The 27,687-nt window shown below is 42.2% G+C and overlaps 1 protein-coding gene across 2 annotated transcripts; it reads right to left on the bottom strand.

Annotated features, from left to right (window-relative positions):
* Positions 1 to 2,969: 2,969 nt before the first annotated feature.
* LOC147419347 (uncharacterized) lies at positions 2,970 to 27,486 on the bottom strand. Of its 2 annotated transcripts, none has more exons than XM_086505997.1 (11): positions 27,244 to 27,486; positions 27,038 to 27,155; positions 26,866 to 26,940; positions 23,287 to 24,117; positions 22,714 to 23,088; positions 22,563 to 22,624; positions 22,194 to 22,337; positions 21,949 to 22,048; positions 4,597 to 4,668; positions 4,393 to 4,509; positions 2,970 to 4,300 (listed from the first exon to the last, which is right to left on the bottom strand). In XM_086505997.1, exons 3-11 carry the CDS (start codon positions 26,932 to 26,934, stop codon positions 3,611 to 3,613), a joined length of 2,460 nt encoding a protein of 819 aa, XP_086362123.1. In that variant the 5' UTR covers positions 26,935 to 26,940; positions 27,038 to 27,155; positions 27,244 to 27,486; the 3' UTR covers positions 2,970 to 3,610. The 2 variants fall into 2 exon arrangements, with proteins under 2 accessions (XP_086362123.1, XP_086362124.1); XM_086505998.1 differs by having other exon boundaries at positions 22,194 to 22,334; positions 27,244 to 27,481.
* Between the last annotated feature and the right edge of the window lie 201 nt (positions 27,487 to 27,687).

Genomic DNA, 27,687 nt, shown 5'->3' with positions numbered 1-27,687 from the left:
AGTAATACATGCCATTCAATGGTTCTTTCCATATGAGTGTGAAAGGGGAGCTTGGGAAGGGGGCGAGAGTAGGAAACCAAGCCACGGAGAGCTGAGCAAAGGGAAGCATAGAGGGAGGCTTGCACCTCACAATAGCCAACAATGTGATCCTTCTTATAATCAAAATAGCTCAAACAATACACTCATAGTGAGAATGTTGTAAGAATATAATTTGGTCTCAAGGGTGCGAATCTCGTAAAACTAGTCGAAGATGGCTTAAAAGTATTTGTATTTTTTCCAGGCCCATTCTCTTTAACATCGGTCCCACCTTTTTTTAATCATAAACCATCTCCGCATTTCATGAAAAATGACATATTTGTTCACCCTTACTTACATGTGACAAGGTTGTATCCAATAAACAATACATTCTCAACTTTCAGATAGAACTTAAAGCAAAACTTGTCTAGCACATGCACATAGCAACACATCCAAAAACTTTAAGATATGAAAAATAAAGTTTCCTACTACTAAACTTCTTTTGTGACATCATGTTATGTAGAATTAGAATAGGAGTTGTTTTCATAATATAGACAGTCGTAGAGATTCCCTTGACCCAATAACAATAAACCATGTTCTTCTCATTCATAAATTCTCTTGCAAAAAGCTACTAAATTTATTGGAGAAGTACTCTTCCTCTCCTTCTGACCTTAGGCGTTCGACCTATCTTTTAACCAAAACCTTGAAATTCTAAAAGTAAGAAAAAGCCTCACTTTTCTCCTTTCAAGAAGTACACAAGTATTCCTTGTGTGTTCGTTAATGAAGGTAACAAAAATCTGCATTACCCCACAGGTTGCAATCTTTGTAGAACCTCATACATTAGAATTTACCAACAACACATTTTTCTTACATCCTTGTCATGAGGAAAAGGTGTTTTTGCCTGCTTCTAAAAATGACAAGCTTCATAAACTATATGTATTTTGGCCATCTTGAAAATTCTAGTAAGCTCTTGGTTATATAGTTTTCAGCCTGTGTACATTATTGAGTCCAACATGCTTATGCCAAATGTCAATATCTACAACAACTCCTTAAACTTGTGGAACTACTATAGCTTTTACATCGAATATCTACAACACAAGGCAAAATCTTGCCCACCTTCTTTCCTTGTACAATAACTCTTTCATTCTTTTTGTATTCCTCTACATACAAACCAAACCATTTTTGGATCAAAAATTAATACCTTTTATTATTGGGTACATACAGTGCATCAACTAGGTGCTTCACTTTTTTCCATCCCACAAAGTCAATGGTACATTGTCTTATATGTGCAATAATGTATCATCCCCAGTGTCAACATGACCACGACTTCCAAAGTTTGCAAGTCCTCAAACTATTCACCATGGCTACTTTTTTGATTTGATCCACTCAAAACCACACACCATACATTATCACTAGATTTTAATACATTTGAAGACATAGTGTTCATCATATGCTATCTAACAAATAGCATCTCTCGCTCATATGCACCCCCTACTAGTAGTAGCATAATTTTTTTGTTATCTTATTTGCTCAAATTGATTTTGCTTATCGTATGTTTGACAATCCCTATCGCAATTGTTTTCTTTAATTTCATGAATTTTCCAAGACCTCTTTGGCTCCCTTTGCCTTGAAAAGTTTCAAATCACATGTATCGAGACCATGTCTTAATATATCTCTTAGTTGCCTTGATTCTAGTTGCCTCAACCACCCTCGTCATCACTATATGACACAGGCCCCTCGGGGGGGGATCTATGGCTACCATCACTCACACGCGAGGAAAATATGGGCCATCAAATCTTCCGAGGGTGAACTAGGGGGGGTGAACTAGGAGTAAACTAGGGAGGGCAACGAATTAGGATAGCGGGTCCGCCACACCTCCCATGGCATGATGTGGGTGATACTGTGATGGCAAGGTGAACTAGGGTTAAACTAGGGGGGGGAATGAGCTAGGATCGTGGATAAACCACACCTCCCATGGCATGATGCGCGTGATAGTGTAATGGCAAGGTGAAGTAGGGTTAAACTAGGGAGGGCAATGAGCTAGGATCGTGGATAAACCCATGTCATGATGCGCATGATAGTGTGATGGTAAAGCCCCCTGCCTTGCAACATGGGAGTTGTGGGTTCAAATTCGTCGAGGGTAGTGGATGGTGAATTATGGGTGTACACATTCTTTCCCCTCAACCCTAGTTTACCTAATGATCAAACATTGTAGGTCATTCCCATGACGCCAGATATCAAGAGCCATAGATCCCTGCATCATATAGTGAGGAGGACCAACCCCAACTACATGACCTACACAGTCTACTGCTACCTAATGATCAAACATTGTAGGTCATTCCCATGATGCCAGATATCAAGAGCCATAGATCCCTGCATCATATAGTGAGGAGGATCAACCCCAACTACATGACCTACACAGTCTACTGCTACCTTAGACTCAAAACTGTTTGTACAAAGCATTGCATGATTAACCACCTTATTCTGACAAGAGAAACAAAGAAATAAGTGAGGCTATTCCTAACTAAAGGCCGCCTGAACCACACCCCTAGATCTTGATGAATTAGATAATCCATGGATCCTCTAACCCAAGAATAATCCTCTTCAAGAATTTCTTTTCGGAAATTCACTCCTGAAGGCATGCATTTATGCTCGTCAATCAATACCATATTTTGGTTTCATTCAGTTTGCAAGGCACAGAGAGAGAGAGAGAGAGAGAGAGAGAGAGTTCTAACATCGTAAGAAACCATCTCAAGAGACCTCAAAGATCTATCCGACGAGTTTTGACTCAAAACCTTTGAGAGAGAGAGAGAGAGAGAGAGAGAGAGAGAGAGAGAGCGGGGTTTGGGGGGGGGGGGGGGACTATGTGATCCACATAGAAGACTATCTAATAAACACAGTACGTTTAATTCATATACATATAGACAGAGTGACTGATCCACATAAAAGACAAATTGAATAAAGTAGTACTCTGATTTATTTATTAGAGAGAGAGCCTAGTCATCCACATCAAAGACACTCTCTCTCTCTCTCTCTCTCTCTCTCTCTCTCTCTCTCTCTCTCTCAGAGGTTAAGAGCTGTAATCAATGTGATTTTGTTTCTTCCACTATGGAATGACTACTATGGAAGAGTCATTCGAATGAAGAATGGAGAAGCATATCTAGGCCTCGGAAATTACTTCCAAAGTTACCCATACATCAAACAGACAAGAGTTCCACCCTCCAGAGTTCCACCTTGCTTAACAATTCTTCTCAAAACTTCTTGCCTGCATGCATCCATCGTATCTTCCATTAGGGCATTGAAGCTTTTCCCAAAGTCTCTTTTGATATCAGTAGCATGTGATTGATTCTCTTTTAACACTTCAGAATAAACATGTCTGCTCGCTCTTTATGTAGGCGAACACACCAGCACCAATAGCATTGAGGAAGCTGATCCAGAACGCAGTACTCCTTCCTGATCAAAGGTATCCAATATAGTTACAGAAAGCTTGGCTCTGCCCATTCCTATACAAGGAAGAGTCAATTGGAACCTCCCTTGTTCATAAGTGAGCCCAATCGTGTGGAAGGTTCAATCCTCGCTTGATGGCGGCATCACATCAAATCGGATGGCAATTCTCGGGTAAACTCTTGGGCCCATTGAGATCGTTCATATGTTTAGAGCTTTGCCTTGATGGCGAGTCTTTCCGGAACTTGCCTGCACTGCTTCCTGGAGGAACCCTGCTTCCCTTTCCAGGGGTGACATCCCTTTTGTGGATTTTTCTTTGAAAGCCACTAGTATCACTCTTAGCCCTTCCATTGGTACCGGTAACTTCCTCAACAAACTGCTCTGCAGTACCTTTTTTCTGATCAACGAGAGTCCCCTCCTTCGGACATGTGCGTTCATGACTACACTCCTTCAAATAAGCTGAGTCAACGACTCCTGATGTCTCACTCTCTTCAAGATTGAGGGTACTACCATCACTACTAACAGAATCAGGACCACATGAAACCTTCTCTTCTAGCTCCTCAATGTTCTTCAATGGTTTTAAATTCTCACCTGAAGACTGATTTCCTGACCTCTCTTCCACTTTATCAGACACATCAGATGTCTTTTTGGACTGTACAGAGGCATTCCTTGTCCTTCGGACAAGTCCAGACGTCTCTTTGCTATCTGACAGAGCTCGAGCTCTTGAGGCCTGCTTCTCTGCATCCGCTGCTGCAGTGCACAACAACCTGCTTTCAAGGTTGTTCGTGGTTGTGTTTGATTTTCGACCAAGTTTTGGTGACTTTGCACGCGTTGTTGGTATCTGCAGCGGTTAAGATCAAAAATTGGAACAATCAAAAATTAAAAGTCAGATAAGACAAACGAAAAAACAACACATATACTACTGAAAAATACCACAGCCTTCTTGTTCTCCATCTTTGGCTGTCCTGGTTCCTGGTAGAAGTTGGGCATTGGTGTTGCTTTAAACCTCAAACTTCTCCGGAACTGTTTAATTTCTTCCTCAGCTTCTTCCTGATCAAATTAACTCCTTGCTTATAGTTAGAATTTTTCATGCATGAAGAACTCCTGTAATCCTCGTCCAAATCTAGCAATGTCTACCTGTGTTTTGGCTTCAGCTTGATTCTTTTCCGCTTCTTTGGCAGTTATCTTTGCTTCCACTTTCGAGTTGAACTGAAGTTCATATTAGAAATGTAAATTAGGGAAGCCATTCAATTTTTCACTAGGCCAAGAACAAGAAATTTTGACACAAAACATCAATGTCAGATTCTCTAGCAGTATTAGATCACAATTCAGAAGGTTATAAGACAGTTTTGGTGAAAACAACATTACAATTTTCCCCACACAAAGAAAGAGGTAACAAGACGGAGGTCTCACTACCCTGCTGATGGTTCTCACCAAAATGATGATGCCACAACCCGAAAGGACATCTAAGTGATAGCCTCCACACCTGTTTGCAAACTGACTTTCTGACGATTGAACTCTCTGATTTTTATCAACATTAAAAGTACCACATGGGCGCCTGGTTTAGGGTCCAGTGCATCTGACTCAGTGTCACAAACTGGTGACGTGGCAAAGCCACCCGGACACACTCGCGCATCGTGACATGGCACCAGTACAGATGCCCCGAAAATGCGCCGACAGGCTGACATGGCAGTAGAGAATTCCACGTCTGGCGCTGACGTGGCTGTACAGATCTCTGCGATACGCGCTGACTGTGCTGACGTGGCAACAAAGTACAGACTTCCCGCTTTTTGTGCTGACAGTGTACAGATTTTCCGCAAATTACACTCACAGCTTTTGACCAGTCGCTTTTGATTTTAAGATGCTTTTGGGCTAATGTTTTATAAGTGGCCTTAGGGGCTCACTTCTCAGAGCATCTGGACGCATAGTCTGAGAGCGAGCACCCACGACCTCAGTTGTACTTTGCTCAAAAGATTAATACCAAAAGGAGCGCCAGTCTTTGGGGCCAATATCTTTGGCACGGAACTACCCCAGGCCGGGTCAACTCTCTTGTGATTTGTGAACTAATTTGAAGTGAATCTCTATTGTGTCGCAATAGAATCTTGACTTGGGGTGTCCAAGTTTATTATAGTGGTATCAGAGCACAGCTGATTTCTCTTCTACCGGGAAATCCGATCCCTTATCTCACGACACTTATGGATTACGAAAAGAATCGGTCACTCCTTCTGCAATCGCTGATGCGGGAGGAGGCCACGCAGAAGATTTAAACGAATTAACAAAAGAAGAGTACGGGCCACCTCGGCCTACTCTGTATGAACTTCAAGAGATGCAACGTCGACAACAGGTTGACGCGTGCACAAAGCAAATGATTAAATTTGCGAAAGACCCCCAGTTTGCAAAATTTTTGTCTCAGCAATCCATCGCTTAAGTGCACACTCAATGGCAGAAAGCCACCGAACCACCAATCAAACCAGCAATCAAGAAACCTCCTTCTCCAAGGATGTTTACAAAACAAGAACTTCAAGAGGTGCTTCAGACTCAAATCGGTCACCTTTTGGACACGAAGAATCAATCCAAAAAGAATTGAAAAAGCGCAAGAACAAGAAAGCAAAAGAAGCGTGTACGCTTTGAAGGACTACCCAATTCTTCCTCCTCTTCTTTTGACAATTCTTCTAGCTCTTTTGACTCGAGCGAGGAGGACAGAAAGGGCCCTAAGCTGAAAAGGGCAAGAAAAAGGCGAAGAAACTCAAATTCCGCCTAGTTTTTGATAGCTCTACGGAGGAGTTGTCCTCTTACAATTCGGACTCGGATGACCATTGTTTTTTAGACGAACTTCTATAGAGCCAACCAATATGACTTCCTTGAAGACGAGCAAGAAAACAAAAGAATTTAAAAAAGGTGGACAATCGATAAAATTTGAATCCTTTTCTTGATTCCTAGATGCTTCAAGGAGCAGTTTCACATAGCCTTCTCTGGAGGGCACTACTCAAAGCACTCCAAGATTAGGAGGGTTGCATCTTTTCTCAAAGGAAATGCTCGAGCATGGTGGTCCACTCTTCTTCTGAGGAAAGAAGCTCCAATCAAGTGGTTGAAATTCAAAAGGACCCAAGAGTACAAACGGAATGTAAGAATCGCTTGGAACCATCTTCGAATGACCAAGGGAGATTCTTTGGACGCTTATTGCGAGAGGTTTTGGGACTCTTTTCTACCAAATTATTCATTTAAGAAGGTCACCTTTAAGGAACAGATTGAGAGGTTTTCATGCGGACTCCTTACAGAGATCCGAGACTACTGCCTTGAACAAAAGTCGAATGCTATCCAAGAATTGATGGGTCGTGCGAAACAAGGTTTCTCAATACATTCGGGAAATTTGACTTACCCCACTGATGAAATCTTGACTCTGAGGACCAAGTTGACCTCTTACTATGAGTAGAAAGAAAAAGAGTTCCCAAGAAAAGAAGGATACACGACCCCGACTGACTCTTCGAGAAAGGGCTAACTATCTCAAAGAGGGAAAGTGTTTTGGTTGTGCGGGGAACAAGGGCACATCTCCACAAAGTGCCCCAAAAAGACACAACAAGGACAAACTGAAGACATGCCAAAGAGTTCGAGAGCGCAACAAGAAAGCAAGACTGGTAGCAGATTGCATGGGTACTGACCCAAGCTTGATCAATGAAAGTATAGAACTTTGTCGAGCTCGGGGCAAAGTGAAAGATCAAAAAGCCCTTTTTTTCTTCCATGGAGGAGCCAAGGCCAACTTCATTTCACCTGTATTGGCGGCGCAACTATGATCAGGGAGAGTTAGTGTGCATGCAATTAAACATGGGCTCGGCACTGCTTTGTTCATTACTTATGGGTGCGGAATCTGAGTTTCTTTGCCTTTTTCTTGTTCTTTCCGAAACTTTGCTTTTTGCTTCGCTTCTTGCTCTTTCTGACCTCCTCACTTGAGTTGGAAGAGCTAGAAGAACTGTCAGAAGAAGAGGAAGAAGAACCGGATAATCCTTCAAAACGCACACGCTTCTTCTGCTCTCTTGCAGATGCAAAAGAAGATTGACGGCCCAAGTAACCAGGGTAGTCAATCCCCTTCTTGCGCTTCTTCAATTGCTTTTTCAATTGATTCTTCGTGTCCAAAAACTGACTACTCTTTAAGTTCTTGTTCTAAAACATCCTTGGAGTCGGAGGTTTCTTGATTGCCGCTTTGACTGGTGGTTCGGTGGCTTTCTACCACTGAGTATGCACTTCAACCATGGATTGTTGAGTCTAAAATTTTGCAAACTGGGGATCTTTAGCAAATTGAAGCATCTGCTTTGTGCACTTGTCAACCTCTAGTCAACGTTGCATTTCCAAAAGTTCATACTTTGTAGGCCGGATTAACTAACTAATTCTTATTGCGATCATGTTCATAGAATGTCAAGATCGAAATGTTGCAGTCATTTCATCTTTCAAACCTGCACTCAACACAATCACATGAGTGAGCGCACATAAATCAGATTCGTTTTCGCAAATTCCCATGTCGAAATTTTTGCTTTTGAGTTTATTGTTTTTGGAACTCTACTTTTGGCGTCCCTTGTAAGAATAAAAGAGCCCTAAGGACCTCGCTCTTCAGAGCATCTCGACACAGAGTATGAGAGCGAAGGTTCCCGACGTGAGTTGTACTTTGATCAAGATTTAACAAAATAAAGAAATACCGAAAAGGACGCCAAGTTTTGGGGCCAATACCTCTGGGCACGAAACTACGATAAGCCATGTCATCTCGAATTGAGCTGTGATTTAAAGTTGTGAAGTATTTTCAATGATCTCTCGTGTGTCGTGCAAGATTTTCGACTTGGGGTGCCCAAGTTTGTGACGACCAACCTCCAGTAGAAGGCGACGTCAAACTATTGTACAAACTCAAGGGCTCAATGGGTGTCCTAGAAGCCTCAAAACCTCTTAAACCTCGCGGCCTGACTTCCTGTCTTGAACTCTTTCCTTGGTCTTCTTGCTCATCTGGTCACTATCAAAAAAGGACGAGCTCTCCTCCACTGAACTACTAGATGCTTGTAAGGTGCAACGGAAGTGAATGTTAAGCTTTGCTCAAGATGAGGGCTCCGAACTATGCTCAAGGTTCCTTTTTCTTATGGAAGGGAGAGCCTTCCGTTCCTTTAGTGAGAGAGCGCAAATGATCACAAACAAGTGGGTAAACACTGTGCATGAAGACACTGAGATTGAGAGATAGAGAGAGAAGAATACGACACCAGAATGTTGTCAAACCCTCCTCCGAAGGCCCCACTCTCTATGGTGAGAGCGGGCTACTATTGATAGCACAAATCTCTACAATGCTTTCGACTTGTCGACGATGTTGACGACGATGAGGACAACGACGAGACGGACTGAAATCTGAAAACGCTAATGGCTAAATCTGCAAATCTTTATCTGCTGAATTTTGACTCTATGTCGGTGACGACGGCGATGACGACGATGCAACGAGAACGTGCTAAAAACGCAGATGCTGAAATCTGCGTTTTCCGGGCTGAATCTGCAAACTTTGGTGGATCTGACCATGCGGCGAGAATCTGCTACAGGAAGGTGAGGTCTGCGAGGTTTGGGGTTTCTCCTGCCGTGTCTATGTGCTGAAAACTGAAAACGATGAGGCTATGGCTGAATCTGTGCTTGATGCAAAAACGCTAGTGATGTGCTTGATCTGTTGTGTCCTACAGTCGCCAGACTACTACAAATGCAAAACGCTGGGCAGATCTGCAAAGCTGAAAACGCTGGCTTGTTCTTTGGCTGAAAACGCTAGGTGATCATGTCGGGGGGTCTTGCTGAGAAGGTGCACGGATTTCTGGTCCCTGCTGCCTCTTCTGCCAGAAAGTGCTAGCGCTAGGGTTTCTTATATACTCGCTCAATCAAATTGCCCTACCCAATTTCCCAACAAAAGTCACTTAAAAATAATGAGTGAAAATTGGCTAAAATAGGAAAAATAGGTCTATGCACTGTAAAAATGCTCTTGATGGATTTTGATGAAATCTGATGATCATGTTGTGTGCAACCAGAGGATATGCATCTAGTGTCTGGACATGCACGGTCTGTGAACAAACTCACAAAAGTGCCAGAACACTTCCTAAGCTAGGCTAATTGAACCCCTGTCATGAAGTAGCTTGTCCACGTGCACATAGGGTTAGATGTGCACATGACAATGCTCTTCTGTGTCGTCTAGACTTTCTCAAAAATCTGCTTTTCGCTTTTTCTCCGCTCGTCTTCGGAGCTCAAAAATGGTGAGACCTTCTTAGCACCCTCGACTACCTCAAATGGTGCCTAGTGCCTTCCCCGTCGATGAATGAACTTTGTTGTCGTAGGCAAATCCACCAAGCGCAAATACTTTTCCCATTGAGTCTTTTGATCCGAAATATAAGACTTCAATAAATCCAAAAACCACTAAAATGGTCGTCTTAAATTGTCTATTTGTCTACTGGTGGAATGAGAACGAGAACTGCAACTGTGTGCCAATGTTCTCTCAGATTGGCCTCCAATCAAACTAGTAAACCGGGGATCTATGTCCGAAACAATGGACTCAGGCATGCCATGTAATCGAAAAATTTGTGAGAAACAATTTCGCCAAATGATCGGGCTTAACAGTCTTCTTTACCGAAATAAAGTGGGCTTGCTTGCTATCTGTCAATGACTGTCCAAATCCCATCATGCCCACTTTGGGTCTTGGGAAGATTAAAAAGAGTGAAATCCAGAGCAATGCTTTCCCAGGGGCAAGAGGGTATGGATAAAGGTTGTAGAAGTCTTGGGGTCTCATGCCTGTCAAACTTGACCTTTTGGAATACTACGCAACTGCGAAGAAACTCGTCCACATCCTTTTTGAGCCTCGGCCAGTAAAAGTAACACTCAACACCCTTCAAGGTGGTATCTATGCCGCGGTGGCTCGAAAAAGGTGGACAATGGCACTCTATCTAAACCTTTTTCCTCAAAGGTTGTGTGACACACAACATCGTTTTCTACATCAAATAGCCGTCCCGTATGGAATAGCCTGCAACTAGCTCCCACACTATATCCGATGAAAGATATCTGCAAAATCACGAGCGGTGGCGTATTGATCAATCATACCTTCGAAGCTTCGATGATGTATCATGGAAATAGCCAAAACCAAGGGCTTTCTAGACACGCATCTGCCACTAAATTCTTCTGTCACTGAACATGGACTACCTAGAAATAAAACTAGTACAAGGTGTTAGCCCACCGCATCTACTATTCCGAAAACTGCTTTAGCGACCAAAAGTAGAGTAAACTTTGATAAACTGTGAAGATGGTGAAGTCAGCTCCAAGTAGATAGTGTCGATAATTTACATATACCTTCATAAGTTCACAATAGTCTGAACTCATGAATTATAAGAGGGAATAAAGCATAAAACTATAAAAGCAAGGGACACAAAGAAAAAAAACTAAAACACTTTTATTTGCTTTGAAACAAAACTAGATAAAACAGAACATTATTAACTTAAACATGTTTCTAGAAAAGGCATGCGCAAAATAAGTTGACGCAACTTACTTGGCTAAAACTTAAGACAAGTCCTCAACTTTATACAAAAAAGAATAAGGCATCTCAAAAACTTAATCCTAGAAATCAAACTTCACGCAACTTCTTCTAAAGGAACAATTCTTAAGTCCTAATGCAAAGCTAAATGCGAAATCAAAAAATGAAAACTACTACAAACCTACGAGGAAGAGGCTACAAATAATCAAAAAAGTACAAAGATCCAAACTTGACAAAATGTGACCTCAACTTTGCTGCTTGTCTAGACAAGAAGAATAAGATTATTACATTTATCATGCATAGCTTCGACAACAGCTATGACATCCCTACTCACGTCGTCAGTGCCCAAGAGTAGGTGCACGTTTGTATAGAGGTCATTCATGCTTTGAACGTACTCTACAAAACCAACGAGCTACGTTTCTAACACCCTCCGGAGCTAAGTGTCGATAATTGCCAAAAGCTCTTTCTCATAAATCTATGCAACGCGTTCAGGATGTGAAAACATCTTGCTCTCGTAAGCTATAACATGGCCTTCTTGTGTCAAGATTGCTCCTAGACTGCGAGACCACAAGAATTACAGTAAACTTCGAATGGCTTTTGTAAGTATAGCAAGGCCCACACTGGTCCCGTTGTCAACGAAAGGTTTGAATCTTTGTCGGACCCCAAATAAAAGGAACCTCTTTCGGAGTCAGTACAAGCAAAGGAGAAGCTATCTTTGCAAGTTTTTGAATTAACCGCCAATAATATGAGCACAAGCTTAAAAAACTTTGAACTTCATGAACATTCTTCAAATCAGGCAAATCACGAATAGTCTCAATTTTGGACACATCCATCTTTACTTCTTCTGCTAAACGATGTGTCCCAAAAATTTATCTCAGACAAGAAAAAAAAAACCTCGCTCTTTTTCATATTCATAACCAATTTATGCTTCCGCAAAGCATGGAAAACCTACCACAAGTGGTGTTTGTGTTTTGCTTTATTCCTGGAGAAGATGATAATGTCGTCAAAGAAAGTGTCCACAAACGATCGGTACTCTTTGAAAATTCTATCCATCATGCGGTTGAATGTAGCCCGAAGCATTCATATGGCCAAATGGCATCACCAAATATTCATACAAGCTCAAAAGTTGTCCTGAAAGCTGTCTTGTAGACGTCTCCAAGAACAATTTGGATCTGATGATAACCACTCTTCGGATTGATTTGGTGGTTTTTTTCCAGGTCTGGCATATTCAACCTTTAATCATCATTCAGTTATTTCAAGAAAATCGAAACAGAAAGACAAGATTTCATGAAGTGGGACGCACTCGCCTTTTAGTTTTACATCAAGTACAATCTCTTTGCCCATCTCATTCTTCAAGATGTCCTTCCTTGCCCTATAATCGACCACGGCATTGTTCTTGGGGAACCACCTCAGAGGACGTCACACCCTTCCAAAGGCATGATGTAAAAGTCCTCGTGCCCTAAATCAGAGTTACCGAGGAGCGCCTAAAATCATGCCTGGAACGCCGGAACGGCGTTCCGACCGGCTGGGATTGCTTGGAACGCCCCGAAACGGACTACCGTTCCAACAATCGGTCTCAAACCGGTACGGACGGGGGGAACGCCACCGGAACGGCCTGAAACGGCCAACGGTCATAAACGGACAGAAAACGTGCAGAATCAAAAGTTGAAAAAAAGCCCCTCCCTATATATTGTGCCACCCCCTCACCCCTTTCCTTCACAAGCTACCAAGCTCTCAAACTCTCTTGCTCTCAAGTTGAACCAACTTCTAAGTTCTCAAGGCTCTCTCTCTTGCTCTCAAGCTCTCAAGCTCTTAAGGCTCAAGCCTCAATCTCTCAAGCTCTCAACTTCTCTCTTGCTCTCAAGCCTCAAGCCTTCAAAGTTCAAGGCTCTCAACTTTCAAGCTCTCTCTTGCTCTCAAGGCTCAAGCTCTCTCATTCCATGGCCTCTTCCTCTCCTACAACCCCCTCCGTTCATGCGAGCAACACTCAAAAGGCGAAGGAATGGTCGTGGTGGCTTGTCGATGGCAGGAGGTTCTCGTGCATGGGCATGCAAGTTATGCTCTTACACGCGAAAAGGGCGGCATGACAAAGTGAGGGCACACTTTCTTCGAGTGTCAAGACATGAGGTGAAATTTTGTACCAATGTAACCATCGAGAAGAGGAAGGAGCTCGAGGAAAAGGATCGGCAATTCAACCATAAAGCCAAGCCCGCTCGCAAAGGTATCGATCCGAAGACCCTCATTTTCCCTTCTTCCTTTCTACCCAATTTAAGTGCTGGTGGATCTTCATCGGGTCCGATTCGTCGCCAAAGGACCCTTGCCACCTCTTGGGACCACTGTGACATAAAAACGCGTTTCGCCCCTCTGAAACTCCGAAACGACGAAACGGGCAAAACATTTTGACGAAACGGGACAATGTTTTTTTATCCTCCTCTTTTGACTTGCTGACCCAAAACGGGCATTTTCGAATTTTTAAAACCATTACATAATACAAAGCCTATCCTCAAAAAATCGAACACTACATCTGTCCTCAAAACATCGAAAGCTACTGATGTTGGTTTTTTCGAACATGGCCACGTTGACGTTTGTTGCAGGAAAGTTGAACGCACGCTGATTCCAGACGCAGGTTGCCACTCTCTCTCTCTCTCTCTCTCTCTCTCTCTCTCTCTCTCTCTCTCTCTCTCTCTCTCTCTCTCTCTCTCTCTCTCTCTCTCTCTCTACGCTAGTATAATTCAACCCTCTCCCCAAAATCAGCAATCAATCCTCTCTCTTTCTCTAGGTTCTCACACACACATTTAAAAATTGCGTCCTGAGAACAGCAAATTGACATCAATTTCTTCAGTTATACAGGAAGGGAATTTCTCCAATTTCATGGCTCCTAAACAACAAACTCAGCTTAAAGCATGGGATTTAACATTGCCCATTGCAAAATATGGCACATCCGGAAGCAGAGTTGTTTTATGCAAGCTTTGGGAGATGTCCTTCGCGGGAACCTTACACGAGTCACCCGTCACTTCACATGGGTGGCGGGCATCGGTGGTCATGGATGCAAAAACGTATCGGAGGCCACTTTCTTCTTCCATGGTGGCATTGAAGCAAGACGGTTGGAAGTAAAATCGATGATAAGGGCTCCCTTACCTCAAGCAGTCATTGATCTCAAGTATGTGGAAGCTAAACAACTAGAAGGAGCAAACAAATAAGTATGTGAAGCTAAAAAAAGAGCTCGGGACGAAGTGGAAAATGAGGGCACTGCTACTAAAACGACAACCTCAACGGGTAATGATAGTGGAACTTCAAGCATAATGGGGGATCGTCACAAATCAGTGAGTCAGGTGCTTTTTTATATGTTGCTTCTTCCTCACAAATTCATGCTTATGCCAGTAAGAAGAGGCAACCCGTGCCTTCTCATGTGCAAACCACACGCATCACGCTATGCACCAAAGCTTAAGAAAGATGCAGAGATTGTTGAGCAACAATTTTCCTATCAATGCAATCTTGCATTTAGAATTGCCCGCTCACCTGCATACCAAACAATCTACAATGTCTTAGTATAACTACCGGACTACGTCCTGTGAATGCAGAGGCATTGCGAACAAAGCACTTAAGGAGCCAAGTGAGACAAATCAAGGAGTTGGAAGGCTTGCGATGTGTTGGCAATGCTATGGATGTTCCATCATATCAGACGAATGGAGTGATATTGTAAGTTTTAGCTTTCCATTACAAAGTACTTGTTCTTGCTTTATGTCGTTCATTGTCTACGATTCAATCATCTAAATGAAGTGGGTGCAATTTTTCAGAAGCATCGCCATATGATCAACATATTGGTCTCTAGTTGTGCGGGGACCACTTTGTTGCGAGTCATTGATGCTTCTACTCCCGGATTGCGCATCACAGGTGAATGGATAACTACACATATATGCCAAGCCATTGAGGAGGTTGGACCTAGCAATGTGGTCCAAGTAGTTACTGATCCTGGCTCAAATTGTGCATTGATGGGACGCATGATATAAGAAAAATATCCTCACATTGTGTGGACGCCCTGTGCAGCGCACTCTCTTGATCTTTTTTGTGAGGATATTGCAAAGCTTCCTTGGGTGGAGCCTGTCTTGGATAATGCTATGTTCATAATTTCGTTCATCACGAAAAGGCCACAAGCTTTGGCACTCTTTCGTGATGTCTATCAATATGAACTAGTGAAGCCTGCCAAGACAAGGTTTTTGGCTACCAACATGAGCTTGGTCTACCACTACCTAAAATGGTTGGGAGATTGCATGACCACTTGTAGTGCTCTTACTTGAGAGAGGTATGTAACACTCGACATGCGCAACCCTCTAATATGTCATTAAGTACAATTAACTTTTTTCTTCTAGGGAAGATCTTCCCTCTAATATGTCATTAAGTACAATTAACTTTTTTCTTCTAGGGAAGATGAGCTTGGTCTACCACTACCTACAATGGTTGGGAGACTGCATGACCACTTGTAGTGCTCTTACTTGAGAGAGGTATGTAACACTCGACATGCGCAACCCTCTAATATGTCATTAAGTACAATTAACTTTTTTCTTCTAGGGAAGATGATCTTGCACATCTTTGGAACGAGCGATTTGCTTGATTCCATAAACCAATCCACATCGTGTCATACGTGCTCAACCCTCTTTACAAGAAGCTTGAGCATTGGAGTGACCGAAAACTACTTGCTACACGGGCGAAATATATCGAAAAAGTTTACACTACTGAAGAGCGTACCACATAAGTACGATGCATTGTCTTAGAAGTTAATATCTATAAAAAAATGGTGTCTCAATACACAAACAATGTATTCAACTAAGTTTTGCTTTTCATTGTTCATAGCATTGAAGAGGAATCCATTTTGTTCTCTCAAGATCGAGATTACTTTGTTCGTGTTGTTGCCTCGGTACAAGACAGTAAAAGACAAGTTGTGTCATGGTGGGAGATAAATGGACGACTTACTCCTACACTTCAAAAGCTTGCCTTGTGCACCTTATCGCAGGTGCAGCCAAGCGTATTTGGAGCATTTGCGCTGACATTCACGCCAAAAAGAGAAACAGGTGTGTTGCAAGTGTAACAAGTTGCTACATTGCTTCTAAGTTCAAAACTTTTCAATTGACTCTTGAGATGGCTAACTTCTAATACTTGATTGTTGTCTTGACTTTTGCAAAATGAGTACATCTCAACTTGACAAGCTGGTGTACGTCAATGCAAATTTGAGACTGCTAGAGAAATTAAGGCTTTCAGATGGCAATGGAGAGGGGGTGCTCCAATGGAAGGTGAAAGATATTGATGCCTTGATCATTGAGAAGTTGGAGCCTAGCCTAGAGCGCGGAGAGGCGATCGACATCAGCTTCATTCAGACACGCACTAATGAGATCTTGCCTATGACTTTCTTAGAGAGAAGCATACCCGATTCAGGCGTGTCACACCATCCCAAGCTCGTGCTTTGCAGCTTGCTAGTGAGACTAGCACCTTGGAGGCAGATGCGAGTCCATCTCATGCGACATCTACCAGGCCTCGAGGTGGAGGGCGTTCTGGTCGAGCTACTACTACTAGGCGCTCTGGTAATGAGAGATGTTGCCTTCTGATGACAATGCATCTAGTAGTGACACTGATGTTGAGGAGTCTCGTAGCGACTCTTCTAAGGAGGACTCTAGCTAGTTTCTTATTGATATTTGGGCAATTTATGTAGTATGGCCAAAACTCAGCTCATGTATTATTGGTCTTTTGGTCAGGACTCAAGATTCAGATCATGTATTAGGAACTGCTGGCGTGATTTGAGTCATCATTCTTGTTATGAGTACATGAGTTTAGACATTGTTATTTGTTTTGTCGTTGGCTTGGCTAGGTATTTCAATTTCAACTTACCTTGTTCACTCGTGACTAAAGTCTCACATCTAGATTTTGGTATTTCATAGGTCTTGACAGGTGAATTTATATATATATTCAATGTATACTTATAGGTACATACATGTAAAACGAAACCTGTGTTTCAGTTTCTCTGAGCTCTAAAACAAAACGTTTCAGAAACCTCAAAACCCCGAAACGTTTGATGTCACACTGTTTGGGACCCAAAGAAGAAGGAAGAGGTGGATGCGTCCATGGCCTCACGACCATATCCCATTTGTCATGGCGCAGTATGTTTTATGATTTATCAATCTTCTCTCATTTCTTCCGTTATCGAGCGTTTTCACCTTTTTGATACTAACATCTTCTATGTTTGATCGAAATAGGTCGGAGTATTGGAAAGTTATGGTGCATTGGATAGGAGAGTATGGCACCAGCTATGTGCCGCCATCTTCAGAGGCTCTCCGAACCATTTTGCTCGATCGAGAGAAGACTATCGTGGAGCAAGCAACACTCAATATTCAACGTCTTTGGGCAAAACATGGCGTTTCCCTCATTGCCGACGGATGGAGCGATACAAGGAAGAGATCTATCCATGGTCTCGTCGCATATTCGAGGAGAGATGTACTTTGTGCACTCTCATGATGCCATAGAGAGTGGCAAGTCCAATGTTCTCTCTGCAAGTGGACAACAGCCATAGAAACGATCGGTGAGCAACAGTCACAGATGGGGAGACATCAAACAGGGCAACAACAGCTATTATAGAGGGCCACTATCCGCATGTGACAGTGTGCTTTTGCATGACACACTGCTTGAACAACCTTCTAAAAGACATCGGTAAGCTAGACTAGATCGCTCCAGTCATTGCTGATGCAGTGAAGATTGTTACTTTCATCAACAATCACAACTTGGTTCGGAGTGAGTACCTCAAGAGGTCGGGGCAACAAAGTGCTTCTAAAGTATTCAGGCGCCCGCTTCGCATTCAACTTTCTTCTTGTGCGCAAGCTATCTCAATGTCAAAACGCGATCCGACAGGTCTTCGTCAGTGATGAGTTCACCACCTCCCCCTATACAAAGACAATTGCAAGGATTTCGTGCAAGGATAAGGCAGAGGATCTTGAGTTTTGGAAGGAGCTCAAGAGTCTAAACGCACAGGTTAAACCGGTGGTTCATTTGCTTCGAGTTCTGGATGGCATGGATCCTTGCATTGGCAAGATTTATGAGGCAATGGACCGCATGATCGAGCAGCTTGCACAGATTGAGCCGAAAGTAGAGCGATATGAGGTGATCCATATGCTTTGCAGCTCGAGGTGGAATTCACATGTCTCTCCTTTACACGGGGCAGCGTACATGGTGGATCCAGAGTTCCAAGGTGCACAGCAAGAGACAGATAGAGAAGTTATGAACCAATTTACAGAGATCTTAAACAAGATGGTTCTAGATAGAGATGAACGACGCGTTGTCAGAGATCAATTGAGACAGTACAGAGAGATGCGGGGGTCATTTGGCAATCCAGATGCTCATATTGATCGTAGGAAGATAGATTCAATGCTATGGTGGGAGGACTATGGCTATGATGGCCTTGAGCTTCAGAGATTGGTGATCCGTATTCTCAGCCAGTCAGTTAGTACCTCATGCTTGGAGCAATTGTAGAGTATCTTTAGCCACATTCCTTCTAAGAAGAGGAATTGGCTCGGAGTGGAGAAGGCTAATGATCTTGTCTTTGTCAGCGCAAATTTGAAAATGCTTTGCAAGAGTACAGACAAACAGACAGATCCTTTTACACAGTGGGAGATGGAGCAAGAGACTCCTCAAGCAGGTGGAGATGCACATCCACCAACACCAGGTACTTCGTCCGTGGCTGAGATCGAGCCGGGCCTAGAGCTCGATGATGAGGAATGGGAGTATGTGCATGATTTACAGCCGGCTACTACGAATTAGGAGGCCTCTCAAGTTAGTGGCTCTTGAGTTCTGAATCTTGAGGCTCGAGAGTTGCAACTTTAGGACTTCCATTATCATTACCTTTTTGTATGGCTACTTGAGCCTTGCCCTCTTTGACATTTGTAGCTACTAGCATCTTTATGGTATTTGTCACCTTCAGTCTTTTGGTATTGAGGTCACTGGTTTGGCCCCCTTGTAGTCTCGACTCTCATTATGGTATATGTCACCTTTGGTTTTTTTGTAGCGCCTTGGCGGGCCTTGTTAGCCAGAATTAAGCGAAAAGTGTTATCACCGACTTCTTCTCTTGCAATTATGTGAGAGCTCTAATCTGTAATTACATATGTTACTGACAATTGTGTATGGGCATTGTGTTTGTTCAATGTTGTGTATGTACTATGTACTCTGGGCGCCGCACATCCCAATCAAGTCATAATAAGGTTGAATAGTCTTCCAATCGTGTTTTTTGTGGGTATTAAGAGTCAAAGGACTCTAATACTACTTGTATTCAAACACATAACGCTAAGAATAACATTATTTGGGTGTTTTTTTAGCCTCCCGTTCCGCTCCGCTCTCGTTCCGGACCCCTTCCCGTTCCCCCGTTCCGTCTGGCTCTTTCTGCAAGTACAGGTCCCGCAAAAAAAAATTGTGCACACGTCTGTTTTTTCAACTGTCCATCTCGAGTAAATTTCATCAATTGGATAATTCTTCAAGTATTTCGTAAATTTCAGGTCTCTAGAGTTGATCAATTTTTTCACACATGTATCAATCTGCAATTGACATTTGTACTCGGCTCTGACAAACTTTTTTGCCAAGAATTGTCCAAGTCTTCTTTTTTTTCTTCAGTTTCCGAGCCTGATTTCAACTTTTCTTTACTTGCCCACCGAGAGGTGTTATCTTTGTCAAATTCTTAGCAAAAAACCATGTGTAATCTGGGGTTCTTTATGGCTTATGCCCTGTAAGACAAAGCGATGAAGACGAGAGCGCGCCCGATGCACGATGAAGTAAGGGTGGGAGTGGCTAATAAGTCCGAGGTCCGAACGCGAAGATTCTCTAGCGAAAACCTGCCTGTGCTACAAAAAGAATTGGATCCTCCATAGAAGAAGAATCTTTATGAGTTGTGATACCATTGTAATAGGATTGGACACTCCAAGCGAGAAATCAATAGCAACACAACAGAAACTTCGAAACCATTAAAGTTTGAGAGAGAGAGAGAGTCGACACGGCTGGACATAGTTCCGTGCCCAAAGATATTGGCCCCAAAGTCTAGCGTCCCCTTCGATATTTCTTTATCATTAATCATTGCAAAGTACAACTCTCGAGAGACCTCTGCTCTCAGGCTCTGCCTCTAGATTCTCTGTAGAGTGGGGACCTCTCAGACTGTGCCTCTAGATGCTCTGTAGAGTGGGGACCCAAGGGCTCTTATAAACAATACATGGAATGCCCAAAAGCAGAGCCCCAAAAGCAATTAGTTCAAAAGCACTTTCACTCAAAAGCTCTGGTCCCCAAAATCTAGTGCTAGAAATTCTCAAAAGCAGCCAACGTAATTAGCGAAAATCTGAACAGCCTACCACGTGGCACTCTCAACACAAATTGCAAAAATTATATACGACCCTGCCACATCAGCATCAATATGATCTGCCACGTCAGCATGTCAACGCATTTTACCGTTTACGAAAATCCCTTTTAACGTTCAATCTTCTATCTTTTAAGGTTTCGAGCCCCACGATCGGTGCTTCATAAATTCTTCAAGTTAGTCCGTTTAATTTGTCCACTCGGCCATTTCTCTACCAGATGGTCACGCCAAGTCATCACTTTGTGACAAAGGGTGGGGAGGGGGGGGTTGGTGAGGGAGGAGGGATTGTTGATCAATCAAAGCACCCGACAAAATTCCAACATGATTAGCCCTCGTACGCAAGTGATGGTAACGGCAAAGAGAAGTATAGGAGGCAAGGAAGAAGAGTTGTCACATATTGCAAGGGCGCTCTCTCTCTCTCTCTCTCTCTCTCTCTCTCTCTCTCTCTCTCTCTCTCTCTCTCTCTCTCTCTCTCTCTCTCTCTCTCTCTCTCTCTCTCTCTCTCTCTCTCATCTTTGACTCTCACATCAATGATGTCTACTCTCTCCGAATGACATAGAGACAAGTAACTGTGTCACATGTCTCCCTCTCGCATCAATAATGTCTACTTTGCCCTCCCAATGGCGTAGAGACAAGTGACGACAATAGCACTATAATCACCCTCCTCTTGATAAGGAGGAAGAGAAGCTATGCAGAATCTATTTTTCGATGGTGATGTATGGGCATGTAGCGAAACATCATTCACATCACAACCTGCACACCTATTCAAGCAAGGAACATCATCCTCTTGATAGTTACGAGTCTTACAATCAACGCGCCACAATTTTGGCCTTCCTTCTCCTCTACTACCTAGGGATGAAAGGGCTATAAGACTTAAAACCGTCAAGAAAATAGTGCACCTTCGTTCAAGGCTCAAGCACGCAAGAGGCAATGTCGATAATGTTCAAATACCACCTGAAAAAGGGCTCAACACAAAGCTCAAACTCGAGGCTCATCACAAATCCCCAAGCGGAGAGTGGCTATAGTGCTGTCAGTGGTTGCTTGTCTATCACACCACTCTTGCACAAGGAAAGAAGTAAAGACCGACATGGATATATCCGTCTATCATGAAGGTGATACCTCTACAGCCAATGATCTCGAGGTTCAACCACTCAATGAATAAACAGCCAATTTTGCATCACGTGTTCAATTTAGAGCAACTATTTCTTTTCACACTCATTTTTCATGTACTTTTTAAATATATCAAGCTTTTCCAACTTACATGCTATGTTTGTAGAACACCATACGATAAGTTTTCATTGCCTTAGGCCATAAACTTTCAATTATGCTAGTTTTTCCCTGCCTTTTTCCATAACCTCAAAGACTCTACTCATTCAACACTAAAGAATATTTGAGAATTGACCAAACAATTAGCTAGCGATCAAGGTCAAAAACTGGCATTATGTCGAACAAGACAAGAGTTGATCAAACTATTAGCTAGCAATCAAGGAGGTCAAAAATTGACATTATGATTACACATCGTCTACTCTATGCTTTCAAAGGTTATAAGACATAGACACCCCAAACCACCTTGTCTGACTTTAAAACGAACAACTACCTCTTTGCGCTTCTCAGCCCTTTCATCGCACTTAAAACTGAAAGTATTATTTTTCCCTGGACTTGGTCTCAGTTTTCTTCCACTTCCACTCTGACATGGTCTGACATGTTGTCAAGGATGATCTTTGCTTCATCATCAAACATAAAAAGCATTCCAATCATGCAGTAAAGAACAAGTAATCTAAACATTAAACTAGCTGAAGTGCTGCAGCTTCTCCCACCCCATAATCACATTGCTAAGGATACTCAGTCAGTCCAGGAGTTTTCATTCCACCCTGCATGTGCTCCTTTGGGATGGCAGCAACTTCTTGCTTTTTGAATTCTTTTGGAGTAACACCTCGCCTCTCACCAGAGTTCTTAAGCTGCTGTTGGGGTTTTCCCTTTAGCCTGCTAGAGACAGCATAAACTTAGTGTAACGAGCAACGAAGCATAATCGCAGAAATTAAAGGTGACAGGATTTCATGTTGATCCGATGCAAAACATTATGATGATGGACAGTATCAGCTAAAAAACGAGGTAGATAAGGAGGTCAAAACTGCAGCATAAAGATTCACTGGTGATATACTAGCATCCAAGCTGATTTGTTGTCAAACTTCATGAAACCAAAATACTTACTTTGCATTTTCATCTGTCACAGGCATACGTCCAGATGGCTTCTTTTCCATCTTCAGAGGAGCCTAGAATACTCGAGCAGATTCCAATTAAGATTAATTATACCAAAAGTAGAAACAACTTGTGAGAGCCATGGTGAATATACTGGGCATACCTGAGCCTTCTTCGATGATGGCAATGGACCCAAAGAGCCCTTGTGAATGGGCTTCTCAGAAGTGTTGGTTCCTCCCTGTTCTTGAGGAGAAGTCAACACAGCAGCTCTTTTATTAGTAGCAAGTGCAAATGGCTGTGGTACTGTCACATTTGTATGTGCATGTACTGTAGTGTTAGTAGACTTCTTTGTATCAATCACTCCATGTTCTTGACCTCTTTGGGCAGTGCCCCTATTCAGTCTCAATGAAGGGCTGGAAGCCCGAGGCAGTGCGTTAGAAGATGCCTTCACCTTAGCATTGCCCAAAGTTGGTAATGGATGTGTTCGTTTGGACAGCCCTGGGCCTTTATTGTGACTGACAGTTTGTGAGGATGAGTTCTGCCATAAAACCATCAAGATAGACATAAATTTAGCAACAAAAGCAAGATCATAATTCAAGGTTACAACACGTTTCTGCAGCACCAACAAATTTAAAGGAAACTTTCAAAAACATAATCATAATAGCATAATAAGCTCACCCCCCTCTGAAATTAAGGAAAATAGAATACTTGTTTAGAGAGAATGAAGAGATTTAACCTGAACAGGGGAAGGTTGATGTGCTTCTTGCCTTGAAATTTCACTCATCTCAAACTTATCAACTATCTGCCCGTCAGGTTTGTCATCAAGATTATCCACAACAATGATGGCATCAGACTCTGAAGAGATTACCCTTCTTTCACTCAGAGATGTGATGGCAATGCTTTCAGAGGGGATTCTGTCAGTATCCAAACTACCCACTGTGTCCTGACGTATTTCATTGGTACATACATCGGTATCATTCTCTAAGATGATGTCTGGCATGCATTCATCAAGTTCAGAAGCATCTATGGAGAGATTATCTTGAGACTGAGGCAAGCAATTAGAAAACGTGATATCAGGGCCAGTTGATTCTTGAGAATCAATATCTTGCTTGGCTGTACCCAAACCTTGAGAATCTTTAACAGTCGGCTGTACTGAATTACCTTCTATTTCTTCATTCTCGGTAATACTATTTGTAACATGTTCATTCAAAACCCCTGCGATCTTTGCAGTGCATGTGGTCGTACAAGCACTGCCAGCATCAGGGTCTGAAACAGAGTTTGACTCGTCACTATAGACATCATTGGCCTCCTCTTCTATGGCAGGACCGTTAGTGATACCTTCAGCAGCAAGGGCATTTTCTAGAGCCTTCCGTTTCGCAATAGCCTTGTAATACGCTTCAAAGTAAGCCTTTTTCTGACGCACGGACCCAGGTGTTGAGCAATTTCCAAGCTCTTCAAGATACTGATTGTGATTAAAAGAGGATCTCTTGACCCAAGAGTGTGAGTCCACAGCAAACCTTCCAAATGACACAGACTCACTAAGGCCCCCATCGAAGGTTGTATGCTCCTGAAAAAGGTGAGATACCGAAATTCAGAATTCTTAAATATGAAATCAGGTTACACTGTGCATTGAAAATAAACAGATTTTTTAAAAAAAATGTGACCAGTAAGACTCAACTTGAAAAACCAAATCCATGCAATCTTTTGTTAGCGCGAGAGAAAATAGGTAATTCTATCTCTAGCCATCAAAGCAATCTACAATGTGAATGTGAAAAGATTCTGCTTATTTCTTTCATAGATAAAGGTAGAATATTACTCCCAAAATAGCTTGACAAATTGGTATGTGATGTGACATATATATGTATCTTTAAAAGGTCAGAAAAGCCTAAATTTGAAAATTATAAGAGGCTAAAACACACACACATCATAAAAGCAACGCACATAAGGAAACAAATAAAGAAGGAAAATCTAAATCACCTTCTTTTGTTTCTAAACAATAAGTAAATAAAAACCAATATTTACTTGAAAATGTTCTTAGAAAAGACTTAGGCAAAGAAAAGCTTACATGACTGAAACTTTGAAATGTATTCGCAACTTCAAACAATCACAACAAGAATAGGGTAGCACAAAGACTTAATCCTACACTTCAGACAACACAAACAAAGACACGAGAGAAAATTCTAATGAAAGCTGAAGACTAAACTGAGAATCTACTGCGGAAAAACCTAGACGAAGCAAAACATAACCAAAATAATACAAAGTTGAAAACCTAACAAAATGCGACCTTAACTTCACTATTTGTCCAAATGAGAAGAATAAGATCACCACCATTATCATGCATAGCCTGGACAACGGCTATGACATCAATGCCCAAGAGTAGGTGAAGGTTTATATAGGGTTGATTCATGATAAGAACATACTGTATTAAACCAACAAAACTTCTATCACTCCAAAGGTGATAAGCAAACCTAGCCATGATAAGGGTAGCACTTGCCAAGTATGGTGTGACAAATATACGTACTTACATGCATACACATATACGTATATACATTTACATAAATACATACACACATGTTCTATATGCATACTATATGCATACACATATACATATGTACAAAGATAACTTCATCTCGAAAAAGTCTTAGATTTCCATGCATATGTATACATAGAATATACATTCAAATACCTTCATAGGATCAGAAAAGTCTAAATTTGAAACCTAAGGGGGACACTAACACATTCACACAAAACATGATACTTTCGTGATGCCAAAAAGCCTAAACTAGAAATTAACGGAGGGGCTAACACACTTGTACAATACACGTACCAACAAAAAAAGAGCGGTCATTACACTTGCAGAAAACACACCAAGGAAAAGGGTAAAGGTATTTAATTCAAGAATGATCTGACTTATTTGAAACAATACACATTACTTTGGAAACAACAAATTTACTTTGGAAACCGCTAAACAAGAGAGAAGGGCTAAATGAATGAGAATCTTGCTTGCACAAAAATTTGAAAAAAAACTAAAATTTAACAAGATTCAAATCGAGCTTAAGACAATGTAAAGACCTAATTCTTACATAATACACAAAGACGTAAGACAAAATGACTCGATACTAAGCCGTGTATCTTCAATTGTATATGTAATTTGATTCTAAAAGTTTTCAGGATGGTACTACACCCTGCTAGAATAAGTGCCTCTCTCTCTATCTCTCTCTCTCTCTCTCTCTCTCTCTCTCTCTCTCTCTCTCTCTCTCTCTCTCTCTCTCTCTCTCCCCAATAACGTTAGAACAATAACAAGCAAAGGAAAGATCTACAAGAAGATAGTAATTACTTCCATCAATGTGGTTGGCAATTCTTGTTAGCCTTGGAGAACATGTCAAGTAGCACCACCAACATAAACACCAAAGGTGATAAAGGCTCTCAGCTGCGTTTAAAGATAATGGACTGGACCAATGATAAATACTCCATGATAAACACTCAAGCAGCTAATGCAAAAGACTTTTAAGCCATGAGCTTGACTGCATGATTTAGTCGTAAATCAAGCAATATAGTTAACTAATTGATTGAACAGACACATTACAATCCAAACGTGATTGCACATTTGTGTGTAAGTGTAAGTGTAAAGACAAATCTGAATAATTGACCATAGTTAACATGTCCCTATTTCTCAACTACAACTTTCCTTATATTTAGCTCTAGCTTTGATGCATTTCTATCATCGTCCTTTGGCGAGGCATGAAATATGACCACCGATTTCATCATCATCTCTCTCTCTCTCTCTCTCTCTCTCTCTCTCTCTCTCTCTCTCTCTCTCTCTCATGAGAGGAACACCTCAGAATGACTGGTACCCCATAGACTTCCACAATCAATTATGTAAGTTACCTGCCATTGATATCCAGTACCCTTGCCAACTATTTTCACCTCCACTAGCTTAACTAACATTGGCATCGATTTTGTCACTCCATTTTTTGCTCTTCCGAACGCAGTAAAGTTATGCGGGGAGAACGAGGTTAATTTTATGCACGAAGCTGTGAGCACCAAATCTCTAAATAAAGTTGCTACTAATGTTTAGCCGGTGTGTATGCACCCATCTAGTACCTACTCAATATGTATTGCAGTCTAAACAGCTGGGATTAAGAACTGGAGAAGTGGGTGGCAACATTTCTTTTAGGCTTTTCAGCACCGGGGCAAGGGGCGGAAAGGGTGTGTGTGTGTGTGTGTGGGGGGGGGGGGGGGGGGGGGGGGGGGGGGGGGGGATCCGAAATTCCGCAGTGGCCTAGAACGAAGGCAACATAAAGAAGAAACATACTTGTGTGAGACTGTGACGATCGAAAGCTTCATCTTCATAGTGTCCTAATATGGCTACTCCTGTCTCCATAGCGACCTGTGATGAAAGATAGGATGTCGGCTTAAGAGAACAAAGCTGATGACAAAGATCATACAGGTGAAGATCTGAGGTTCACAAGCGTACAGTGACCTACACTCTTTCCAGCAGAGCGGAGGCAAGTTTATTCGAGGAAGTGCTCCTTTGCTTATCCCCTTTGAGGATCGCGTCAAGCAAGCATTACAGACAGCCGATTGCAGCTAGGAAAAGTGGATCTGTGCAAAGAGAAGCAGGTTTAATGGCGACAACAGATGAAAGAAAGAGGGAGAGAGAGTCTAGAGCGAGAGAGAAAGCGCAGCTTACCTTGCATGCAGAGAAGAGGCAAAAGAAAAGTTATAGCCGTTACTTTCAAGGAAGCAGAGCAGAAGAAGAGGAGCCCTGCGCATGTGAGGAAGAAGACGAAGGGGAAGCAAAGGCAGCTAGCCTAGGGGAAGCTGATGAGATAGCGAGAGAGAAGGGAGGGATGTGATAATAATAAAGATTAATGTTTCATAATTTCAGCCTATAATTATTAGTCAACAACTGTTGCGGGTTGAATTTTCCGTCGTTATAAAATAAAAGTCATATCGCGAATTAACGGGAAACGTCATTCGCGTCGGGAGCCCCTTTGGACGCTGGTCCTCCCCCCAACTTTAGGGGGGGGCTGTCCTTACCTCATGAGTTATGAGGCCTATGACACTCATCCTTACCCCGTGATTGCTTTTTAACCCCCCTCTCCCCCGAAGAAAAAAAAGAAAAAAAAAACCA

Source organism: Adiantum capillus-veneris, chromosome 29 (genome assembly GCF_014529385.1).
Source record: "Adiantum capillus-veneris isolate H3 chromosome 29, ASM1452938v2, whole genome shotgun sequence".
Classification (NCBI taxonomy): Eukaryota; Viridiplantae; Streptophyta; class Polypodiopsida; order Polypodiales; family Pteridaceae; genus Adiantum; species Adiantum capillus-veneris.
The sequence above is the reverse complement of the archived record's forward strand: the minus strand, read 5'-3'. Positions and strand labels throughout refer to the sequence as shown.

Bases quoted from the DNA above. Each gene is read 5' to 3' on its own strand.
- LOC147419347 (XM_086505997.1), bottom strand. From the start codon at position 26,934: ATGGAGACAGGAGTAGCCATATTAGGACACTATGAAGATGAAGCTTTC. The intron at 22,625-22,713 runs GTATGCCCAGTA...CGAGTATTCTAG, and splicing joins CATCATCGAAGAAGGCTCAG to GCTCCTCTGAAGATGGAAAA. The intron at 4,669-21,948 runs GTAGTTGTTCGT...TATGAACTTCAG, and splicing joins GGGCTGAGAAGCGCAAAGAG to TTCAACTCGAAAGTGGAAGC.